Source organism: Mauremys reevesii, linkage group 4 (assembly GCF_016161935.1).
Source record: "Mauremys reevesii isolate NIE-2019 linkage group 4, ASM1616193v1, whole genome shotgun sequence".
Classification (NCBI taxonomy): domain Eukaryota; kingdom Metazoa; phylum Chordata; order Testudines; family Geoemydidae; genus Mauremys; species Mauremys reevesii.
This window is the reverse complement of record NC_052626.1, coordinates 18,413,771-18,434,322: the sequence shown is the minus strand read 5'-3', so window position 1 is coordinate 18,434,322 and position 20,552 is coordinate 18,413,771. Positions and strand designations below refer to the sequence as shown.

General features: G+C 44.4%; 1 protein-coding gene across 1 annotated transcript in view; it reads left to right on the top strand.

Annotated features, from left to right (window-relative positions):
* The window catches only part of LOC120403896 (inverted formin-2-like), a 42,262-nt gene extending 22,056 nt beyond the window's left edge, over window positions 1-20,206 (top strand). The window contains exons 2-5 of the mRNA XM_039535824.1: window positions 14,944-15,352; window positions 16,840-16,955; window positions 17,600-17,759; window positions 20,169-20,206. Of these exons, the coding sequence (XP_039391758.1) occupies window positions 14,959-15,352; window positions 16,840-16,955; window positions 17,600-17,759; window positions 20,169-20,206 (708 nt within the window). The 5' untranslated portion in view covers window positions 14,944-14,958. The remainder of the gene's footprint in view (window positions 1-14,943; window positions 15,353-16,839; window positions 16,956-17,599; window positions 17,760-20,168) is intronic.
* The last annotated feature ends 346 nt before the right edge of the window (window positions 20,207-20,552 follow it).

Here is a 20,552-nt window from a genome sequence, read left to right as displayed (position 1 = left end):
GCACTGCTTAGAAAGGGCTTTATTTAGACTATGCTCCGATTTCTGACTTTTATCATTTTATCATTTATCAGCGGTATGGGTCAGATAGGGGAACAGGGAGGAATAGCTCTCAAACTACAGTCACAGTCCATAGCCCCAGAGTAGCTGGAGGCTTCTGCTAAAATGATTTGAGCATAAGCTTTCATAGGTAAAAAACCACTTCTTCATTCTGTTAGTCTTTATTTGGGCTTAAGCTTTGGTGGGTAAAAAACCACTTCTTGAATTTATTCCATTACTATAATACTCTACACATAAATAGAGCCATTCATCTAAAGATCTAAAAACACTCTAAAACCTGGTCCCCACTTAAAATTTGGGTCAATCCCAGACCCCTGAGAGATGTAGTTAAGCCAACCTAAGCCCCAGCCACCTAGATGCTACATCTGAAGGGAGTGGATTTACTACAGTGACAGAAAAACCCCTTCTGTTGCTGTAGCGAGTGTCTACTCTACAGTTGCAGCACTGAAGCTGTGCTGTTGTATTGCTTGTAGTGTAGACAAGAACACCCCTGTATGGTAGGTATTATTTTTCAGATAGAGATGAGGCAGAAAAGAATTTAAATGACATTCTGATGTGGATCAGAGAGCAAAACTGAGCCCTTTCTGTAGCTTACATGAAAGGCACTTGCTTTCTCTCATCAGAAGCTTTATAAGACTGATATTTTCATAAACATAAACACCGACATCCTGTCAAGCTTTCTGATACAGCGCAACTTTCAGACACATTCAGGGATTAAGCCTTTATTAGCAAAAGATTGCTTGGCACAGAGTAAGAATGATGGAGCTTTGGAAGTGAAAGCTTACACAGCTTTTTCAAAGGAAGCTGATTTGCTTCAGTGTAAGAAAAAAACTGCAGAATGCTTTGGCTTCAGCTATTAGACACATGAATTCCCTCCTCGCTGCCAATTTTACCATCCTCTTTTGCAAGGAGCAAAAATGCTACCAACAATGCTCTGTGGCAGTAGTTTTCATAGCAGGTCCTGCAACAGCTTCCTGCTGAGACGTTAATATAATTATCTTAGAAAGTTACAAAAGCATTTTCCATGTTGCTGGGTAACAAACAATTTCTGTTCTTCACGTGATCAAAAATTTAACTGTTAACAAGTTGCATCTTGAAATGCCAGATGGCTTAAACTTTGTTACGTGTAAATTAAAATTCTGCTGGGGGTGGGAGAGGAGAGACAGGAGTGTGCTGGGAAGAAGGGGGAGGGAGGAAGAAGGAAGGAATCAGATTATACACAGCCTCTAGGGATAGAAGGAAGGAAGTGTCTTAAGGAGTTAAGGTGGGTGGGTGTTAATGGGGCAAAGGGTGTTTCATTTGTGTTACTTCAGTCATCATCATCTTCTCCTTCTTCCGACACCAAGGTTAAGTAGGGCTGAGCTTGTTCATTTTTTTGGTTTCTTGGCTTGAGTAAGTACCTATACTGCCAGTCACCGCAAGGTGTGCAGCCCCCTCCTATTGGCTCCCCATTAAGGGTACCTGGGTTGCACTACAAGGAGGTTGTGGACTGGTTGGTTGGTACCCCGCTCCCACTTGAGGTATCATGGGTTTGACCCTGCCGGTGTTTGAGCCTCCAGCAAGATCAGCTAGCTGGAAATCTACTCATCCTTTGCAACCCTGTTCATTCAAGCGAGCTAGTTTAACACAAGCCCCTTGAAGATAACATGTTTGAAGCCCTGTTAGCCAGCCAAGTTGCAGGCAAACTCCTCCAAATTGAGGGGGAGGAAATTCAGGTCCATCATAGAATCATAGACGATTAGGGTTGGAAGAGACCTCAGGAGGTCATCTAGTCCAACCCCCTGCTCAAAGCAGGACCAACACCATCAGGCCTGTGGATGTTGTTTTCAGAAAGCCTAGAGCCATAATTTATTTTCCTTTAAGTGACTAAGTAGTCTGGCATGCTGAAAAAGAGAAGGGCTTGGCCTGTTTTCTGTGGCTGGGTGAGCATGGGGTTTGCACAGAAGAAAACCATATAATTAAAATTCACTTAAACGGAGTGATATTCTGAATGCTGTAAATATGCACAGGAGGACTTAGCAGGAAAGATCTGTGCCTTTAAAAGGAGCTGCCACAGTTCTCAGTTCAGAACAAGAGGGAGCAGGAGTGCTCTGGAGTGAGCAGGGAACAGAGCCAAAAAAGCAGCACTTAGGGTTAAAATCCACTGATCAAGACAAGTCAGACCTTGTGGATCTCAGTGCAGAGCTGCTCCTTCCCTGCTCGGCTTCGGCTCCCAGTCCTTCAGCACAGGCTGCAGCATGGCTGGCAGTGTTGCTTTCTGTGCTGCCCCCAGCTTTCTTAGCAGAGCACATGGCCCCTCCTCCCATGTGGGTCACAGTTCCCCAGAATGACAGTCAGCATGACTGGTAGTTACAGCTGCCTGTAGCCACGGTGCTTTGGGCCAGCGATGTGCCGGAGGAGGCTCTGATGGTTACAATGGCATAGTGCAGCACGTTACACCCAAGGGCCCGCTCCAGGCTGTGCTGTGTTGTGCTGGCAAACTCCAGGCCGTGGGGATTGTGGGTGGCTTGTGGCGTTGCATCCACACTCCTGTTAGACTTTCTGGGGGGTTCAGACCCTGCTTTCAGGGAATCAATCAGGACCAAGAAACAAATACAGCAAGTTCCGCCTATAACTTCCCATCCCCGTCAGTTTATATAAGAGGGGTCCCAGCTGCCCTTCTACATGACTTCACTCAGCTGTGACACCCTCCCCCCATCAGTGAGACAGGTAATTATTCAGAGCGGATCCTCTGCTATGTAGCTCCAGTCTCCCCAAGTTCACAACCAGAAGAAGTGTTTACTCCCCCGCCCCAGTTACCTCCCATAGATAGCGATGAATAAACTCCCTGTGAGTCACTGGTTTATTAGAGAGAATGTGTATTAGCACGGTACACAGAGGATTCCTAAGTATTAGTCAGAGAGGAAGAACAAGGGGGTAGTTGGTTCAACAAGCTGGGTTGGATGGATTCAGAGCACACTTAGCATGGCCTAATGGCTTTGCAGAGCCCACTGCTCAGAGAGACACCATGAACCACATCACCATCCTAGACGGGCGCCGAGGAGGAGCATTGTGATAGCCTGGCCTTTCCCAAAGGAGGCTCTTTATATCCTAGTATTTCTGCACTGACACTTCCCCTGCGAGCTCCCTCTTACACACGGGCCTAACCAGCCTTACAGAGCGAGGTGTGAGATCATGACAACTGGATTGATCAGAACAGGAATATTCTGGGGCTGCCTAGAGGTTCCCCGGAAGGGCAGAGACCCTAGCAGAATGTTTCCTGGAACTCAAGAGACAGCCCACTGTATATAGCGTTCCTCACATCCCCAGGTGCCTGCTGCCAGACGCTAGCAACATGGAGTGTGGGCCTTCGGTGCACTAACCCTGCCCTGCCCAGCACCCAGGAACCACTACGGTCCTCATCCTGCCTGGGTCCACACTGTGAGGGGCCGGAAGGAAGAGATGAGCCTCCTCTCTTCTCCATCCCCTCTATGCAGAACAAGAATTCTCCTTTATCCAGGCAACACAGAGCTCAATTTCTTCTCCCTCGGACATGAAAAACATGTACTGCCTGTTCATCCATCATGCATAATTCACTGATTAGATCAGGGGTTCTCAAACTTCATTGCACCGTGACCCCCATCTGACAATAAAAATTACTACATGACCCCAGGATGGGGGACCAAAGCTTGAGCCCACCGAAGCCCCATTGCCCCAGGTGGAGGGGCCAAAGCCTGAGCCCCACTGCCACGGGTGGTGGGACTTGGGATGTCTAACACCAGCCCTGGCAATCCCCTTAAAATAGGTTTGCGACCCACTTTGGGATCCCAACCCACAGTTTGAGAACCACTGGATTAGATCATTTACCTGCTAATCTATCCTTGTGGTCAGGCGATACAAGGAAAACGAAGAGCTCTTTAAAGATGAGGCTAAATCAATTTAAAGAACTGCTGGTGCGTCACAGAAAATATGGACAGACAGTCCATTTATAACATCTTGCCAGTGCTATCTGTGTAACACGCTTATCACATCATCAGTATAATGGTACCATCTTTTCCTCTCTGTTTCTTCTCTTCTCATTTATATAGCCCATTTTTGGATATTTATTCCCTTCTTTTTATGACTAAAGATGTTTCCACAATAATAGGCACTTTCTTGCTTATGGAAAGAGTGTATTCGCCCAGTAATATATTGCAGTTAAAGATGAGAGTTTAGTTTAATCAATCCAGCCTTTTCAACTTAATGCACAACCATGAGCCTTTATTCTTTTCACATGCACCTGTTTGGAGTTGTGCTAAGCGCGTCTTCTCTGCAGATCTGCTTAGTGCAGGTGCTGAGAAAGGCAAAGCGCTGATAAACAGGAAGCTGTCATCAGGATTTCCTGTCTGCGCTTGGAGTTAGTTTAGCTTCAGATATTAACTTGAAATATACCAGAAAGGCAGCACAATTCTGTTCTATTCAGACTTTTATAGATGATTTTTAATTGATTTTATAACAACTGTGTATTTTGATTAGGGCTGATGATTAATCACATGAGTTAATTGCGATTAACTAAAAACAATTAATCACAGTTAAAAAAATTAATCACTACTAATCGCAGTTTTAATCACACTGTTAAAAGATAGAATACCAATTGAAATTTATTAATTGTTTTGGATGTTTTTCTACATTTTCATATATATTGTATTCTGTATTGTAATTGAAATCAAAGTGTGTATTATTTTTTATTACAAATATTTTCACTGTAAAAATGATAAACAAAAGAAACAGTATTTTTCAATTCACCTCATACAGGTACTGTAGTGCTATCTCATTGTCATGAAAGTGCAGCTAACAAATGTAGATTTTTGTTGTTACATAACTGCACTCAAAAACAAAACAATGTAAAACTTCACAGTCTACAAACCCGCTCAATCCTACTTCTTGTTCAGCCATAAGAACATAAGAACGGCTATACTGGGTCAGACCAAAGGTCCATCCAGCCCAGTAGCCTATCTGCTGACAGTGGCCAATGCCAGGTGTCCCAGAGGGAGTGAACCTAACAGGTAATGATCAAGTGATCTCTCTCCTGCCATCCATCACCACCCTCTGACAAACAGAGGCTAGGGACACCATTCCTTACCCATCCTGGCTAATAGCCATTTATGGACTTAACCACCATGAATTTATCCAGTTCTCTTTTAAACACTGTTATAGTCCTAGCCTTCACAACCTCCTCAGGCAAGGAGTTCCACAGGTTGACTGTGTGCTGTGTGAAGAAGAACTTCCTTTTATTTATTTTAAACCTGCTGCCTATTAATTTCATTTGGTGGCCCCTAGTTCTTATATTATGGGAACAAGTAAATAACTTTATTCACTTCCTCCACACCACTCATGATTTTATATACCTCTATCATATGTCTCCTCTTTTCCAAGCTGAAAAGTCCTAGCCTCTTTAATCTCTCCTCATATGGGACCCGTTCCAAACCCCTAATAATTTTAGTTGCCCTTCGCTGAACCTTTTCTAATGCCAGTATATCTTTTTTGAGATGAGGAGACCATATCTGTACGCAGTGTTCAAGATGTGGACGTACCATCAATTAATATAAGGGTAATAAGATATTCTCCATCTTATTCTCTATCCATTTTTTAATGATTCCTAACATCCTGATTGCTTTTTTGACTGCCGCTGCACACTGTCTGTGTAGACGTCTTCAGACACGATGACTCCAAGATCTCTTTCCTGATTAGCTGTAGCTAAATTAGCCCCCATCATATTGTATGTATAGTTGGGGTTATTTTTTCCAACATGCATTACTTTACATTTATCCACACTAAATTTCATTTGCCATTTTGTTGCCCAATCTTTTAGTTTTGTGAGATCTTTTTTAAGTTCTTCACAGTCTGCTTTGGTCTTAACTATCTTGAGCAGTTTAGTATCATCTTCAAACTTTGCCATCTTACTGTTTACCCCTTTTTCCAGATCATTTCTGAATAAGTTGAATAGGATTGGTCCGAAGACTGACCCTTGGGGAACACTTCTACTTGCCCCTCTCCATTCTGAAAATTTACCATTTATTCCTACCTTTATTCCCTGTCTTTTAACCAGTTCTCAATCCATGAAAAGATTAGCCAATCGCTAAGACAAACAAGTTTGTTTACATTTACAGGAGATAATGCTTCCCTCTTCTTATTTACAATATGAGAACAGACATTTGCATGGCACTTTTATAACTGCATTGCAAGGTATTTACATGCTAGATATGCTAAACATTCATACGCCCCTTCATGCTTTGGCCACCATTCCAGAGGACATGCTTCCATGTTGATGATGCTCGTTTAAAAAATAATGTGTTAATTAAATTTCTGACTGAACTCCTTGGGGGAGAATTGTATGTCCCCTGCTCTGTTTTACCCGCATTCTGCCATATCTTTCATGTTATAGCAGTCTCGGATGATGGCCCAGCACATGCTATTCATTTTAAGAACACTTTCACTGCAGATTTCACAAAATGCAAAGAAGGTGCCAATGTGAGGTTTATGAAGGTAGCTACAGCACTCAGATAATGAAAATGAACATGCATCGGTCTGCACTGCTTTGGATTGTTATCGAACAGAACCCATCATCAGCATGGATGCATGTCCCCTGGAATGGTGGTTGAAGCATGAAGGGACATATGAATCTTTAGCGCATCTGGCACATAAATATCTTGCGATGCCAGCTACAACAGTGAACACCTGTTCTCACTTTCAGGTGACATTGTAAACAAGAAGTGGGCAGCATTATCTCCTGCAAATGTAAATAAAATTGTTTGTCTGAGCAATTGGCTGAACAAGAAGTAGGACTGAGTGGACTTGTAGGCTCTAAAATTTTACATTCTTTTATTTTTGAATGCAAGTTTTTTTGTATATAATTCTACATTTGTAAGTTCAACTTTCATGATAGAGAGATCGCACTACAGTACTTGTATTTGGTGAATTGAAAAATACTATTTCTTTTGTTTTTTCACAGTGCAAATACTTGTAATCAAAAATGAAGTGAGCACTGTACACTTTGTATTCTGTATTGTAATTGAAATCAACATATTTGAAAATGCAGAAAGCATCCAAAATATTAAAATAAATGGTATTCTATTATTGTTTAACAGTGCGATTAATTGCAATAAATTTTTTTAATCACTTGACAGCCCTAATTTTGATAGCTAAAAGTAAAAATATATTTTAAAAAAATGGCATTAATTTCCAGGCTTGCTATCAAAGGGTTTAGTGCTGTGCGAAGAGCAGAAAAGCTATTTACCCCCAATCTAAAAGAAAGTAATATTAACAGAGAAAGAGGAATGTGTACAGAATCAGCGGTTGCTTCTGCTGCCTGGAGGCTGAATGGCACAGAACTGCAGTATAGCCCCCCTCTGTGAAGTCAGGGAAAGGATTTCATTCTCTCCGCCCTGTGGAGATCTCCAGTGCAAAGCTCATGTCCCAGGCTTTGCACAGGGTAGGAGCTTTGGCTCTGCACTGTACATACAGGGTTAAAACTTGCAGCCCTGATTCAAGCACAACTCCCATTAAAGTTAATGGCACAGATTCTTCTCTCCTTTGACAGCAGTTTTACCCCTGTGTAATTTCACTGACGTCAGTGAAGGAATACGTTTTCATTTACACTGGCGTAAGGAAGAGGAGAGCCAGACCCTGTGAATTAGGACAGAGGAAGGGCTGTATAGTTCGGGCCTGCTCTACACGTGTATGTTTGGCCTAAAAAAGGAAATTATCAATCACATTTTGTTCACATGCTGCATTTTACTGAAATATAGAAATGAGAAATGCAATAAGAGTTTGCACTTTCAGCTGAGGGTCTCAAAGCACTTTACAGCTGCTTAGGAATTAAATCTCAAAACACCCCAATGAGTTAGGAACGTATTATTATGGCCATTTTACAGGAAGAGAAACTGACGCTCCGAAAGATCACTGACTCAGCCACAGTCACACAGAGCCAGGAACAGGACCCAGATCTCCTTATTGCTAGCTTCTGCCTTGGTCATTAGACCATTCTTTCCTCCCAGGAGAAATGCTATGTGCAGAACGAGACGTAGAAAAACATTAAGGTGTGGGTAGCAATTACTGGTGCCAAGACAAAGTTGCACACATAACAGTTTGAATTCTTCCATTGGTTTCATGCACCTTGGCTCCGAAACTATTCCTCGTGCCCTTCCCCACCCAAAGAGACACTGCAGCAGGAAATGTGCTTGAGGAAAACAATAGCCCATTAGCATTGCTCTGCAGGCAGACAAGGCAGTCTTGCTTTTATCTGCTTTGGTATAAAACACTGACATCATCTGGCAATATAGAGAGGTGCTTTTATTTATTTACCTCCCTTAGCCGCCTCCTGTAAAGCTAGAGGGCCCTGCCTGCAGTGGGCACCTGTTTAGAGCCTATTGAAGTCAGCCAGACGGATCTGGGCTTGGCCTCGGACCCTGGAAGGTGTGTGGTTTTGATGCACAGCATAGGGCAGGATTTGAGGCACATGGGAAATGGGTCTGCTGCATCCCTGCCTGCATCAGAGCCCAGCAGCCTGGGGACTTCCTTTGCAGGAAGAGAACAGGCTGTGACAGTAAATCCACTGCGCAGCAACTTAACCGGTAAAAGGGCTACCTCTGCCTCAGGGCTCTAGCAGACTGCACAGAGCTCCACCGTTTTTGGGCTGGGGGAGGATTTTTTTTCTTCCCTTCCCCCACAGATCACTGCCTTGTGCCAAGCCCAGCTTCTTGTACTTAGTACAGAGGGGTGGCAGTAGAGAAGCTTCATCCCAGTGAATTTAATGAGGATTTTTGCCCAAGTTAGGACTACTGCAGAATTCGGTTATTAATGACAGATCATAAAAGTCGGCTGCACTGGGAATGGATTTTTGGTTTGTGTATTTTTTTGCTGTCCAGTACGTGCCTAAATGGCTCATTCGCTGCTTCACATTTTCCATTGTTACTGTCATTTTTTCAGTCAAACAGAACTGAGAGAGAAGGGGACACAGACAAAGCACTGCTGAAATTTTCTCTGTAGCTTCAATAAACATTTGATCTCAGGAACTTTTCTGTAAAACTCCCCCCAGGGACACCACCCCGTTTGACACCTCACCCAGTTTTAAATCGGTACCCATTGACTTTAGTGTGGCTGGCAAACCTGCATAATCAGAGCTATGCTACTGGAAATAGCAGTCAATCCTAATGCAAAAGTTCTGAAAAGCTAAAGCAGTTACAAGTCTAGTACATTCCATTCCGATGACACATCCGTACTGCAAGGAGACACACTTTAAAGCAACAGCTCCATATCTTAAATGCCTGTGGCTGGTGAATAGACACATATATGCATAGATTTCCAAAGGCATGGTAACCCTAAACCAGGGATAGGCAACCTATGGCATGCCTGCCAAAGGCAGCACACGAGCTGATTTTCAGTGGCACTCACACTGCCCGGGTCCTGGCCACCGGTCCGGGGGGCTCTGCATTTTAATTTAATTTTAAATGAAGCTTCTTAAACGTTTTTAAAACCTTATTTACTTTACATACAACAATAGTTTAGTTCTATATTATAGACTTATAGAAAGAGATCTTCTAAAAACGTTAAAATGTATGACTGGCACGCGAAACCTTAAATTGGAGTGAATAAATGAAGACTCGGCACACCACTGCTGAAAGGTTGCTGACCCCTGCCCTAAACTAAATGGTGATGGGTGGGGGGAGAAGAGGAGAGCAAATAAAGTTCCCTCTGAATCAGAAAACCTGGCTGTATGTACAAAGCATAATGGACACAGGGGTAATCATCACTATTGTCCATCCCAAATGTTCAAAAATCACAAGTCAGGCATCAGAAAATCGGGAGATTGGCTTTAAAATCACGACACTATTTTGGAGCAATTATAAATGTGGGTTTCTTTTCATTTGCCTTCTGAACCTTTTGATACACTCAGTTCATGCTTTCAAACTTTTCTCCACAACCAGAAGGGCTAGAAACTTACTGCTTCGGTGGGGTTATTTGAATGGAAGCTGAGATTCTTCTATAATCACTTGACCTCGGGAGCTGGGACTTTAAGAAAAACCTCAAATATGGCAAGACACAATCAAAATCACAGGAACTGGCAGTCCTGGGTTACTGTTATAGTTCAGCCATATGCTTATGGGACTGTGCTGCTTCTAGCTGCCCTGCAGTTTATGTGTGGCCTGTGCTGCAGAATGTTGGAGAGTGAGGATACAGAATGCTAATGACTGTAACCCAATCGACTATTTCATCCATTATTATAGAACCGCTAGGCCTCTGTTGTCCTGCCTTTGTCAGCGGAGGAGATGAGCTCCCAGTGGTTTGAAGCAGGAGTAGCATAGACATGGGGTGCTACCTTTGTGCTATCTTTCTCTCACCCATCCGTATGGAAGCCTATCTTTGGATGTTGCATTGAGTTGATGCTCTGTGGCTGAAGGGGAGCTATCAGGGGAACACTCTTCACAACATCATCCCACCCTTCTCCTATTTTGTGGGCCTGACTCCACTAATTTACCTTGGTTTCCTTTGTCTGTATGGAATTCCTTACCCAAGGGAGGTGGGATTCTAGGAGCAGTAGAGATTTCCTGGCAGCACAGCGGTGTTGTTAAGGGAGCTGGCAGGAGGGGAGGTGCTCCAGGAAGCCAGGTGAGGAACCAGAAGTCAGCAGAGCATTGAGACTCAGAGCCTCTGTGTGGAGGACTCTAGTCTCTGAGATCGGCTGAGTTTAGGGACTGAACCCTGGCCTCTGCTGGCTTAATCCCTCCTGACCTCCAGGAGCAATGCCAGAGAAACTCCATAAGGCAAATTTTGGAACTTGTAGTGATGACCTAGATGGATAATTCCCTTATTATTTTGATTTGAACTGTCCTGTTAAAATGCAGCATAATGACATAAACCCACTTGACAGGTTGTCAAAAGTGAATTGACTCTAGTTTGATATTGCTCTCAATCTTTGTGCCTCCTTGCTGCAAATAGAATATCTGCTACAGACTAGGCCCTCATGGTAGAAGGGCCTTAAAATGAGGTATCACATTAGATGTACTGCTGTTATAATAGCCTCACACCTCAGTTCTTCAGCACACAACCCATCCCACTTTCACATATGATATGCAAATGGCACATTTTACAAGTGACGTCCTATTAGAACAGAAGAGGAAGACATTAAGAGGCTGTTACCAACTTAACCTCCACATCAATCAAAAAGAAACAAAAGAAAAGAAAACATTTATGATAGGATGTGCTTAGGAATAAGATCTAATCAAACTGAGTTCAAGAGCATGTTCTGAACACTTAGAAATTGTAAAACAGCTCAGCTATGGGGAGATCTAAAAAAACAATTAAAGGGACACTCTCAGATGCCATAATCACATATTTTAAACATATTATTAGTTATACATGTCTGGAAATATAGCCAGAGATTATTGCAACGAAAAGAATTTTTAGAAAACTAATTTACTCTCCATTGTTTATAAATGCATGAGCAGACAGACAGAGGATAGGTCTTTGTCCATTGTTTACCTCGTGTACTTGGTTTAGCTTGAACAATGAAGACAGGCTTATCAGGCTGACTGTTCTTTCTGGCAAGGAAGCATGAACCTTGCAGGGTTAAAGATTTTGAAAATCTTTAGTTGGCGTTCACAAACCTTTTCCCCACCCTGTAATTTAAACCATGGGGCTCAGTCCTCTGCTATGTCCAATCTCTGCTTCATGCCGCAGAGGTAGAGAAGCCGTAAAGGAAGGGGTTGCTACTCCCCAAGCCTGGGGCAGCTGAGAGCCAGTTTGGCCCCCACCATCGATTAGAACAGCCATTGGGTTGCCCTAAACTATCTCAAAAATACAGTGACCATCAGCCACGGTCTGCCAGCCACAGCACAGCCAGCAACACTCCCCCTTGCCCTAGCACGGGGGTTTTCAAACTGGGCGTCGGGACCCCTCAAGGGGTCGTGAGGTTCTTACATGGGGGGTTGCGAGCTGTCAGCCTCCACCCCAAACTCGGCTTTGCCTCCAGCATTTATACTGGTGTTAAATATATAAAAAGTGTTTTTAATGTATAAGGGGGGGTCGCACTCTAAGGCTTGCTATGTGAAAGGGGTCACCAGTACAAAAGTTTGAGAACCACTGCGCCTAGCACATCCCCAAGAGATTCACTTTGCACCATGCAGATTTTCTTCCTACATCAGGAGAATCCCCAGCTGGCAGTTTAAGCACAGTGGAGCTGTTGTGGGTCTCAGGATTGAGTCCCTGTGTTTCCCAAGAGTGGTTCAATTAAAAAAAAAGGGCAAAAGAATGTTGCTCTAGCTGAAGGGAAGCCTGTGCTATGTCTCAGGAGGCAGGGCTGGATTTACACCTTACGGGCTCCTAGGCACAGCATCTGCAGCGTCCTCCTGCCCAGAGACCCCTCCACAAATCCCCCACCACAACTGCACAGCACCCTGTACACCACCACCCCCGCCCCGTGCACCTCCACCCTCAGACCCCTCCCATTGCCCAGCACCCCCCATACAGCCCCACAGCCACAACTGTCCAGTGCCCCAACACACACAGACCTCTCCCAACCCCCACTGCCCAGCACCCCCCATAAGCCCTCCCACTGCCCAACACTCCCCACAAATCCCCCCACTGCCCAGCACCCCCCCACACAGCCCCACCACTACCACTGTCCAGTGCCCCACACAGACCCCCCCACTACCCAGCACCCCCAACACAGCCCCACCACCACCACAACTGTCCAGTGCCCCACACAGACCCCCCCACTGCCCAGCACCCCCACAGCCCCACCACCACAACTGTCCAGTGCCCCACACAGACCCCACTACCCAGCACCCCACACACAGCCCCACCACTCCAACGGTCCAGTGCCCCACCCAGACCCCCACTACCCAGCACCCCCACACACAGCCCCACCACCACAACTGTCCAGTGCCCCACACAGACCCCACTGCCCAGCACCCCCACACACAGCCCCACCACCACAACTGTCCAGTGCCCCACACAGACCCCACCACTGCCCAGCACCCCCAACACAGCCCCACCACCACAACTGTCCAGTGCCCCACACAGACCCCCCACTGCCCAGCATCCCAGCACACACAGACCTTCCCCATCCGCCACTGCCCAGCAGCCCCCACAAACCCCTCACTGCCCAGGACCCTCCCACAAACCCTTCCAGAGACTCACTCTCCTGTGCCCTGCTCCCTGGCCGCATTCACCAGCCCCACTGGGAGGGGACCGTGTCCGCGGAGCTGATTGCTCTGGGCTCTCGGGAGCAGCGTTATCAGCCAGGCTGGAGCAGGAATGGGGCCTGCCTAGGCCGGGCTTCCTCAGGACCCACTTACCCAGCAGGGCCCCCAGCTGCATTGGACTGCTGAGCTCTTCCCATGCTGCTTCGCCTTCCCTGCTGTCAGGAGTGCTCCAGCAGGGCTGCGTGAGGCCGTCTCCCCATCAGCCAGCCCTGCACCCTGCCAGGACCTGGCAGCGGCAAACTTTGAATTTTTAGGCACCCTTAGAACTCTGGTGCCCCTAGGCACGTGCCTACTGTGCCTAATTGGAAATCCGGCCCTGTCAGGAGGAGAACTCCATCCTCAGCACATGTCCTTTAGAAGGGGTGTATTTAGTTTTTCATTAAAATGTTTCCATCACTCCCTCTCTGCTCCTCTTTCCACTGGCTCCTCGAGAACATGAACCCCCTAATGTCCAAAACTTATGATGCGCCATATGAGGTACAATAGCTGCACCCCTCTCCAGTACCTACTTGGCTTCATCTCTCATTCTCTTGCACCATGTTGCAATGTTGGGGTTGGAAACACCACAGGGGATGTTTAAATCCACACATTAAATATCGAATTAAGAAAAAAATCATAGAAACTATTAGCTTTTGAATTTTTCTTTTCTTTTCTTTTCTTTTTTTTTTAAACAGTGTAGACAAATCAACAGGAGGGCCGGTCAAATTTTTTCCATCCAAGTTATTTAATGACGGAAAATTGGGGTTTAACCAAAGTAGGGAGGAGGGGTGTTTTTGTTTTTTGCAAAAACAAGTGTTAGTTTTTTGTGGAAATGTTTGATTTTTTGTCAAAACAAAAATCATCCAACTCCCCCAATGTTTTGCTTTTCTGCCAAAATTTTTCAGTATTTGAATTTTTGCCAAAGAGAAAAGAAAATTTCTGTGGAAAATTTAGATGAAACATTTTCTGGGTGAAGGGTTAGGAGGACCCAAACATTCTTCAACCAGTTCTGTTCAACAAAACCTAGGAGATCGGCTGGTTTCTCTTCAAGCACACACAGCTGAAGAAAAATACCAAGCCAACACCTGATAATACAGCACTTACACCACCATCCTTTCCATTGTGTGAAAACTAGCAAGTGATTATTGAATGATGTAAATTAATTACTTTAAAAACTATGGATTACTGTCTTTGATGTTCTAATGGTTAAGCCAGTCTGAACAGATTGCAGTGATTGGTTGTGATGTGAGTGGATTAAATGCAATGGTATCTTCTTTCAGTAGCTCAAGGGTTCTCAAACTGGGGGTCAGGACCCCTCAGGGGGTCGCGAGGTTATTACATGGGGGGTCGCGAACTGTCAGCCTCTACCCCCAAACCCTGCTTCACCTCCAGCATTTATAATGGTGTTAAATATATAAAAATGTGTTTTTCATTTATAAGGGGTGTCGCACTCAGAGGCTTGCTGTGTGAAAGGGGACACCAGTACAAAAGTTTGAGAACCACTGCAATAGCTGGAGGGCTACTCTTCCAGTTGATCAGTGTACCAGCTGGGCGCTTGAGAATAAAGACAGACCTTCAATATCTGTGATTTAAGTTTCTGATCACTATGGGAAATGCCCCTTCATTTGAGGAGATGTTGCCAAATCCAAATATTTCTCACTTTGCCTTTTCATTCCCTTTAAAGGAGAGATTATTCATCATGTCTGTCAAGAAGGAAGGTGCCCAGAAGAAATGGGCTTCCGTAAAGGAAAAACTTGGGCCCCAGGAGACTGACCAGTCAGAGGCCAACCTGGAAAATGCAGAGCCAGAACTATGCATTCGCCTCCTACAAATGCCCTCAGTAGTGAACTACTCTGGTCTCAAGAAGCGACTGGAGAGCAGCGATGACGCCTGGATGATCCAGTTCCTGGAGCTGAGTGGCCTAGATCTGCTCTTAGAGGCCCTGGACAGGCTGTCTGGAAGAGGAGTATCCAGGATTTCTGATGCCCTGCTTCAGCTCACCTGCATTAACTGTGTGCGAGCTCTCATGAACTCCCACAAGGGGATCGAATACATTGTCAGCAATGAAGGCTATGTCAGGAAACTCTCTCAAGGTAAGAACGCTTATTGTTCCTTTTAAACACACACAAGTCAGCTTTGCAATAAGGCTTCTTGTTGCTTAGTCACCTGCTCCACTCTGAACATAATATATATCTGTGAAATAATAAAGAGGTATTTTTATCATGCTGTTGCCTTTTAAATATCATAGGGCTTTAGCAGCTTTCTCACAAGGACATTAGAGGCTATTCTTATGCCTACTCATTTAATAAACCAGGGATTTTTTCCTCTGAAAAAACCCTACTGCTTTTAAATGCCACTTCCCCCAATTTTTGGCATATGGCAGAGAAGAAATATTGGACCTGTTTCCACATAGAAGTCTTTCATGTTTTGCCAACAAAGGTAAGACATACTCTGTCTTAGGATAACATAGAAACTACTGGTTCCTTACCTCCCTGACCACCTTGTAGACAGATATCCGTCACTTATTGTTTGTCAAGTCAAAAAAGCAGAGTGTGGACAGTTAATGAAGTGGACATCAACAGCTACAATTGACAAAGAAGAAGGGTGTCTCTGTGGTTAAGTCTCAGAACATCCCAGTTCTATACTTGGTGCTGCCACAGATTTCCTGTGACCTTTATCAAGTAATTTAATTTCTTTAGGCCTTAGTGTCCATCCGTAAAGTGAGGCTAATGCTGCCTTCTTTCTTCCATCCTTTGTGTGTCTTGGCTGTTTAGATTTAAGTTCTTCAAGACATCTCTTATTATTTGTATAGTGCTAACCAGAATGAGGCCCTGATCTTAGCGGAGGTCTCTAACGTTACTCTATACTACTAATGCCACATGGATCAGCATTCATGTCATGCTCCCAGTCAGCACCTGGCCTGGGTCGGGGAAGCTAATGATCCAACCAGTGGACCAAATTCAGTGATGAATCCTAGTCACGTGCCACTTGAGGCATGTTGTGCATATGCTAAGAAGAATCGCCATATCTACAAACCTATTATTTATAGCTATTTAAACCCTCCACTGTTTGATAAGCTTCTATATTTTAAAGTGATTTTCCTTTATCTCCTCCCAAAAAGGAAAAGATTTGTCTTTCCTAACAGCAATAAAATATAGCCATGGGCATTTTTCACTGTGGAAGTAGGAGCATTTGTAGGGTTATTCAGTAATGCAATCTCTTTGCTTCAGTGTAAAAGATTAATAAAGTATATCCTGGCCCCTGCTCTGTGGAACACACAGGGAAAGGGGAAGCAGAAATATAGGATGGCTGATTAGAGCAATTCATAGTACACCCATTTAAACTCAAAGAATAAGACTGTTCAAACAAAAACCTGCAACGTTTCTCCTGCTTTTCAAGAAACTGAACCGTTTTTGTGAATTTGCAATAAAATGTGTAACTCTTGAGAGTCCAGGTATTTGAATCTCATTGCAAATAACATGCAAGCCACAAGGACGTTGCTTGTGTGCATCACAGACTATGGATGTTGATGAAGTTTCAGGGAAGTAGACACTAATATACATTTTTCTCTTTTTGGCAGCACTGGACACATCTAATGTCATGGTCAAAAAACAGGTGTTTGACCTGCTAGCTGCACTCTGCATTTACTCAGTGGACGGGCATGCCCTGGCTTTGGATGCTCTGGACCATTATAAGGCAAGTGCATAGTCAGAGCACTATATTGTGTTATTATCTAGCTCCCTGTGTGATAGGTAAACCAGTGTGCAGTATTATTTCAGCTCTGATCCTGCAGCAGGAGGCACATGGGTGCATCCCTCCAGCTGGGGGCACAGCACAGGCATAGAGAGCAAGTTGCATCATTCTGGTTAGAGAGTCAGGGACTTAAAAACTGGTAAGTAAAAAAAAAAAAATAGATGCCTTCCTTGTCAGCAGAAATCTGAGTGGCTGCACAATGACTCAGCTAGAGGCAGCTGGCTGGCAGTCATAAGGATCTTTGTGGCAGCCCTACCAACATCAGTGGAAAACTCACAAAAATCAAAGGTACCATGCCTGTGGGTTTCACAGCCCTGGATGATTGTACCAAGGAGCAGGAAGAAGTCTCAGGTCAAAGAGGGAACTTTTCCAATGAAAGTGATCAGTTTCCATTTACTTTCTCTGCTGACTAGACGTCTGCTCAGTGATGGAAGGAGCTGTCTCTAGCACACATTTTTCTTTCTCATGTTTAGTGAGATATGCTGATGAGGAGTTAAGATACTGACCTTGTTTTAGAGTCTGTTTTTAAAAGGGAAAAAAACGGTTTCTAAACTGGAACATCTGCAATATCACTTGTGTGTTAACAGACTGTGAAGAACCAACAGTATCGATTCAGTGTCATAATGAATGAGCTCTTCGCTACGGATAACGTGCCTTACATGATAACGCTGCTAAGTGTTATTAATGCCGTGATCCTGGGGACTGAAGAACTAAGAATCAGGACTCAACTCAGAAATGAGTTTATAGGTAAGTGTAGCAAAGCGAAGACTCATGGGTGCGGCGCCTCCTGCTGGTCATTTGGGAATTAGCTCATCCAGCACTCAGAGCGCCTCCTGGTGGCTGGTGTCTTGCCTGTCGCAGGCCTCATGTCCCTCCCGGACCCCGGTGCCCTTTACCTTGGGGTTCTGCCCACCGTGGTACCCCCACACGCTGGGTCCCCCTCCCAGGAGAACCTCCAATCCCTTATAGCCACCTTGCCTCAGTGGCTACTGCCAGTCGTCATCTAGCCCCCTCTCACTGGGGCAAACTGCAGGCTGTATTGGCCACTCAAAGAGGGTCGGACCAGCTACTTCTGCCTATTCCTGGGCTGCACCTCCCAGCCCCAGTACCTGCATAAGCCTTTATCAAGGCCTCAGCCTGGGGAGTTGCCAGGCTGAAGCTCCTCAGCTCTTCTTGCCCTTCCCCAACACTACTCTGCTTCATGTACCCGATTCCCAGGCAGCTGGGTCCTTCTCCCTCCAAGGTCGGACAGAGACTGTCACTCAGCTCCTGGCTCACAGCCCTTTTATAGGGCCAGCAGTGGCCTGATTGGGCGTGGCCCCAGCTGTGGCCGCTTCCTCAGTCAGCCTAGCTTTTTCCACCAGAGCGGGGTAACTTCCCCGCTTCAGTAAGAAAGTTGGTTGGATCTAACTTTATCAAAGGAATTAAACTCTTGAACTCAAGCCAGTTCTGTGGTAGGTTTTCAAAATACCAGTAAGATACTTAAATGAAAAAAAAAAGTTGTGCAAATTGCATTGTGTCATACCTGAGACACCAATAATGAGCCTAATTTACAGCCAGTGCAGTAACCTTTGACTCTTGTTTTATATTTGATACACTTTCTTTAATCCCATTATTTCAAACTTTGTTCTTCTTTGTCACATAAACTTGATCTTTTCTTCTTGTATGCTAACAGAATTCCAGCTTAAATCTACCCTATATATACACTGCAGCCTCTATTCCATGAGCTAGTTTAATCAACTCATGCCTGTAGCAGCCCAGTCTTTATTCAGGCCTGATCTACACTACACAGTTATGTCAACATAAACTGCCTTACATTGACCTAGTTGTGGAAGTGTCTCCACTTAAATTTGGCTCGCACCGATTTAGTAACACTACCCAAGCGGCGTAGAGTCACGGTTGATGTAATTAGGTTGATGCAGTGTCAGTATAGATCAGTGGTCCCCAACCTTTTCGTCTGGTGGGCGCCAGACAAAGGACTGTGGCAGTGGTGGAGCACCCGCTGAAATGCCACCGAATTTCTGCAGCATTTCAGCGGCGACGCCTCTCGATGACGTCGCTTGTCAGCGGCAAGTGGCATCATCGAGAGGCGTCGCCGCCGAAACACTGCAGAAATTCGGCGGCATTTCGGCAGATGCTCCACCACTGGCCAGGACGTGGGCGCATTTAGATGCCCCCACGGGCGCCATGGCACTCACGGGCACCACGTTGGGGACCCCTGGTATAGATACTGCATTGCTTACATTGACTGTGGCTTTCAAGAGCTGTCCCAAAATGCCCCATAGTGACCATACAATTTATACAAATGCTCCTGGCGAGGACGCGCACCACCAACACAAAGAGCCAAGTGTGCACACACCCAAGCGATTTAATAACTGTGATGGCTGTATGCTGACGTAAGTTAAGTCAACATAATTTTGTAGTGTAGACATGGCCTCTGTAATTCAGGGCCAAACTGAGATCTGATGCAACTCCTCTCACAGGTAATGGGAGTTGCGCTTTCTTTTGCCAGGACTCAGTTTAGCCCATACAATGTAGCACGTGATTTAAGAATGTACAGTAGTAGTCTCTAATTGCTTGAACATAAGGAATGTTGGATACAATGAGACAGATGTTCAAATACTTCATTTTAAGAAACTTCATGTGCAGTTGAGGATAATACACCTACGTTTTTCGCAGCATTGTAAAATAAAGTCCTGATCCTGCAGATATTTAGCTCCAGAATATTACACACTTGCACAAATATTTGCAAGACTGGGATCCAAGCTCTTTTTAATGAACATTTTCCTTTCCATGTCCCAATCTTGCAAACATTTATGCATATGCTTAACTTTACTCATTCTGAGTAGTTCTGTTGAAGGCAATGAAACTGCTTGCAGTAGTAAGTAGTACTAAGCATGTGCGTAAGTCTTTGTAGAACTGGGGGCCTTAATTTTTTTTAATTAATTTTTTGTACAGCCTTGCAATTTACAATGATTAGCAGTTCCAAGAGGAGAATTAAGGCACCTTGGTAATAATAAAAAAATGCAACTTTAAATAGCAATTTAATCCTTTGCACCTGGGAAATGTTACGTTTTATGCATATACAAATTCCACACAGAAGTGCTTAACATTTAGTAGATTAGAATGACAACACTTTTTATTTTCCTCTGCCAGGTCTTCAGTTGTTGGATATTTTAAATAAGCTAAGGTAAGGTTTTCTTCTTTTAAATTTTATTTTATAATGCGATTCATTTTGATACAACTATAAAAATACGTAGTGCTTATTTTAGCAATTCTTTCACTTTATACAAATGTCTATTTTTATTTTATTTCCTTTTTTAAAAAATGTTTGGCTTATCTATATTTTTCACTGCTTCCTTTCTGAGTTCTCTCCTGGTTAGAAATACAAAAACCACTGCACTTTTTCCTGTGATATCTCATTTTTTCTCCCTTTATGTTAATCATGGGCCAGAACCAAAACCCAAGAACCACACCCCCTCCCCAATCTTTTGCAGTGTTCCGAATCTGAATTGAGATCTACATTTTGTAAATAGCTCC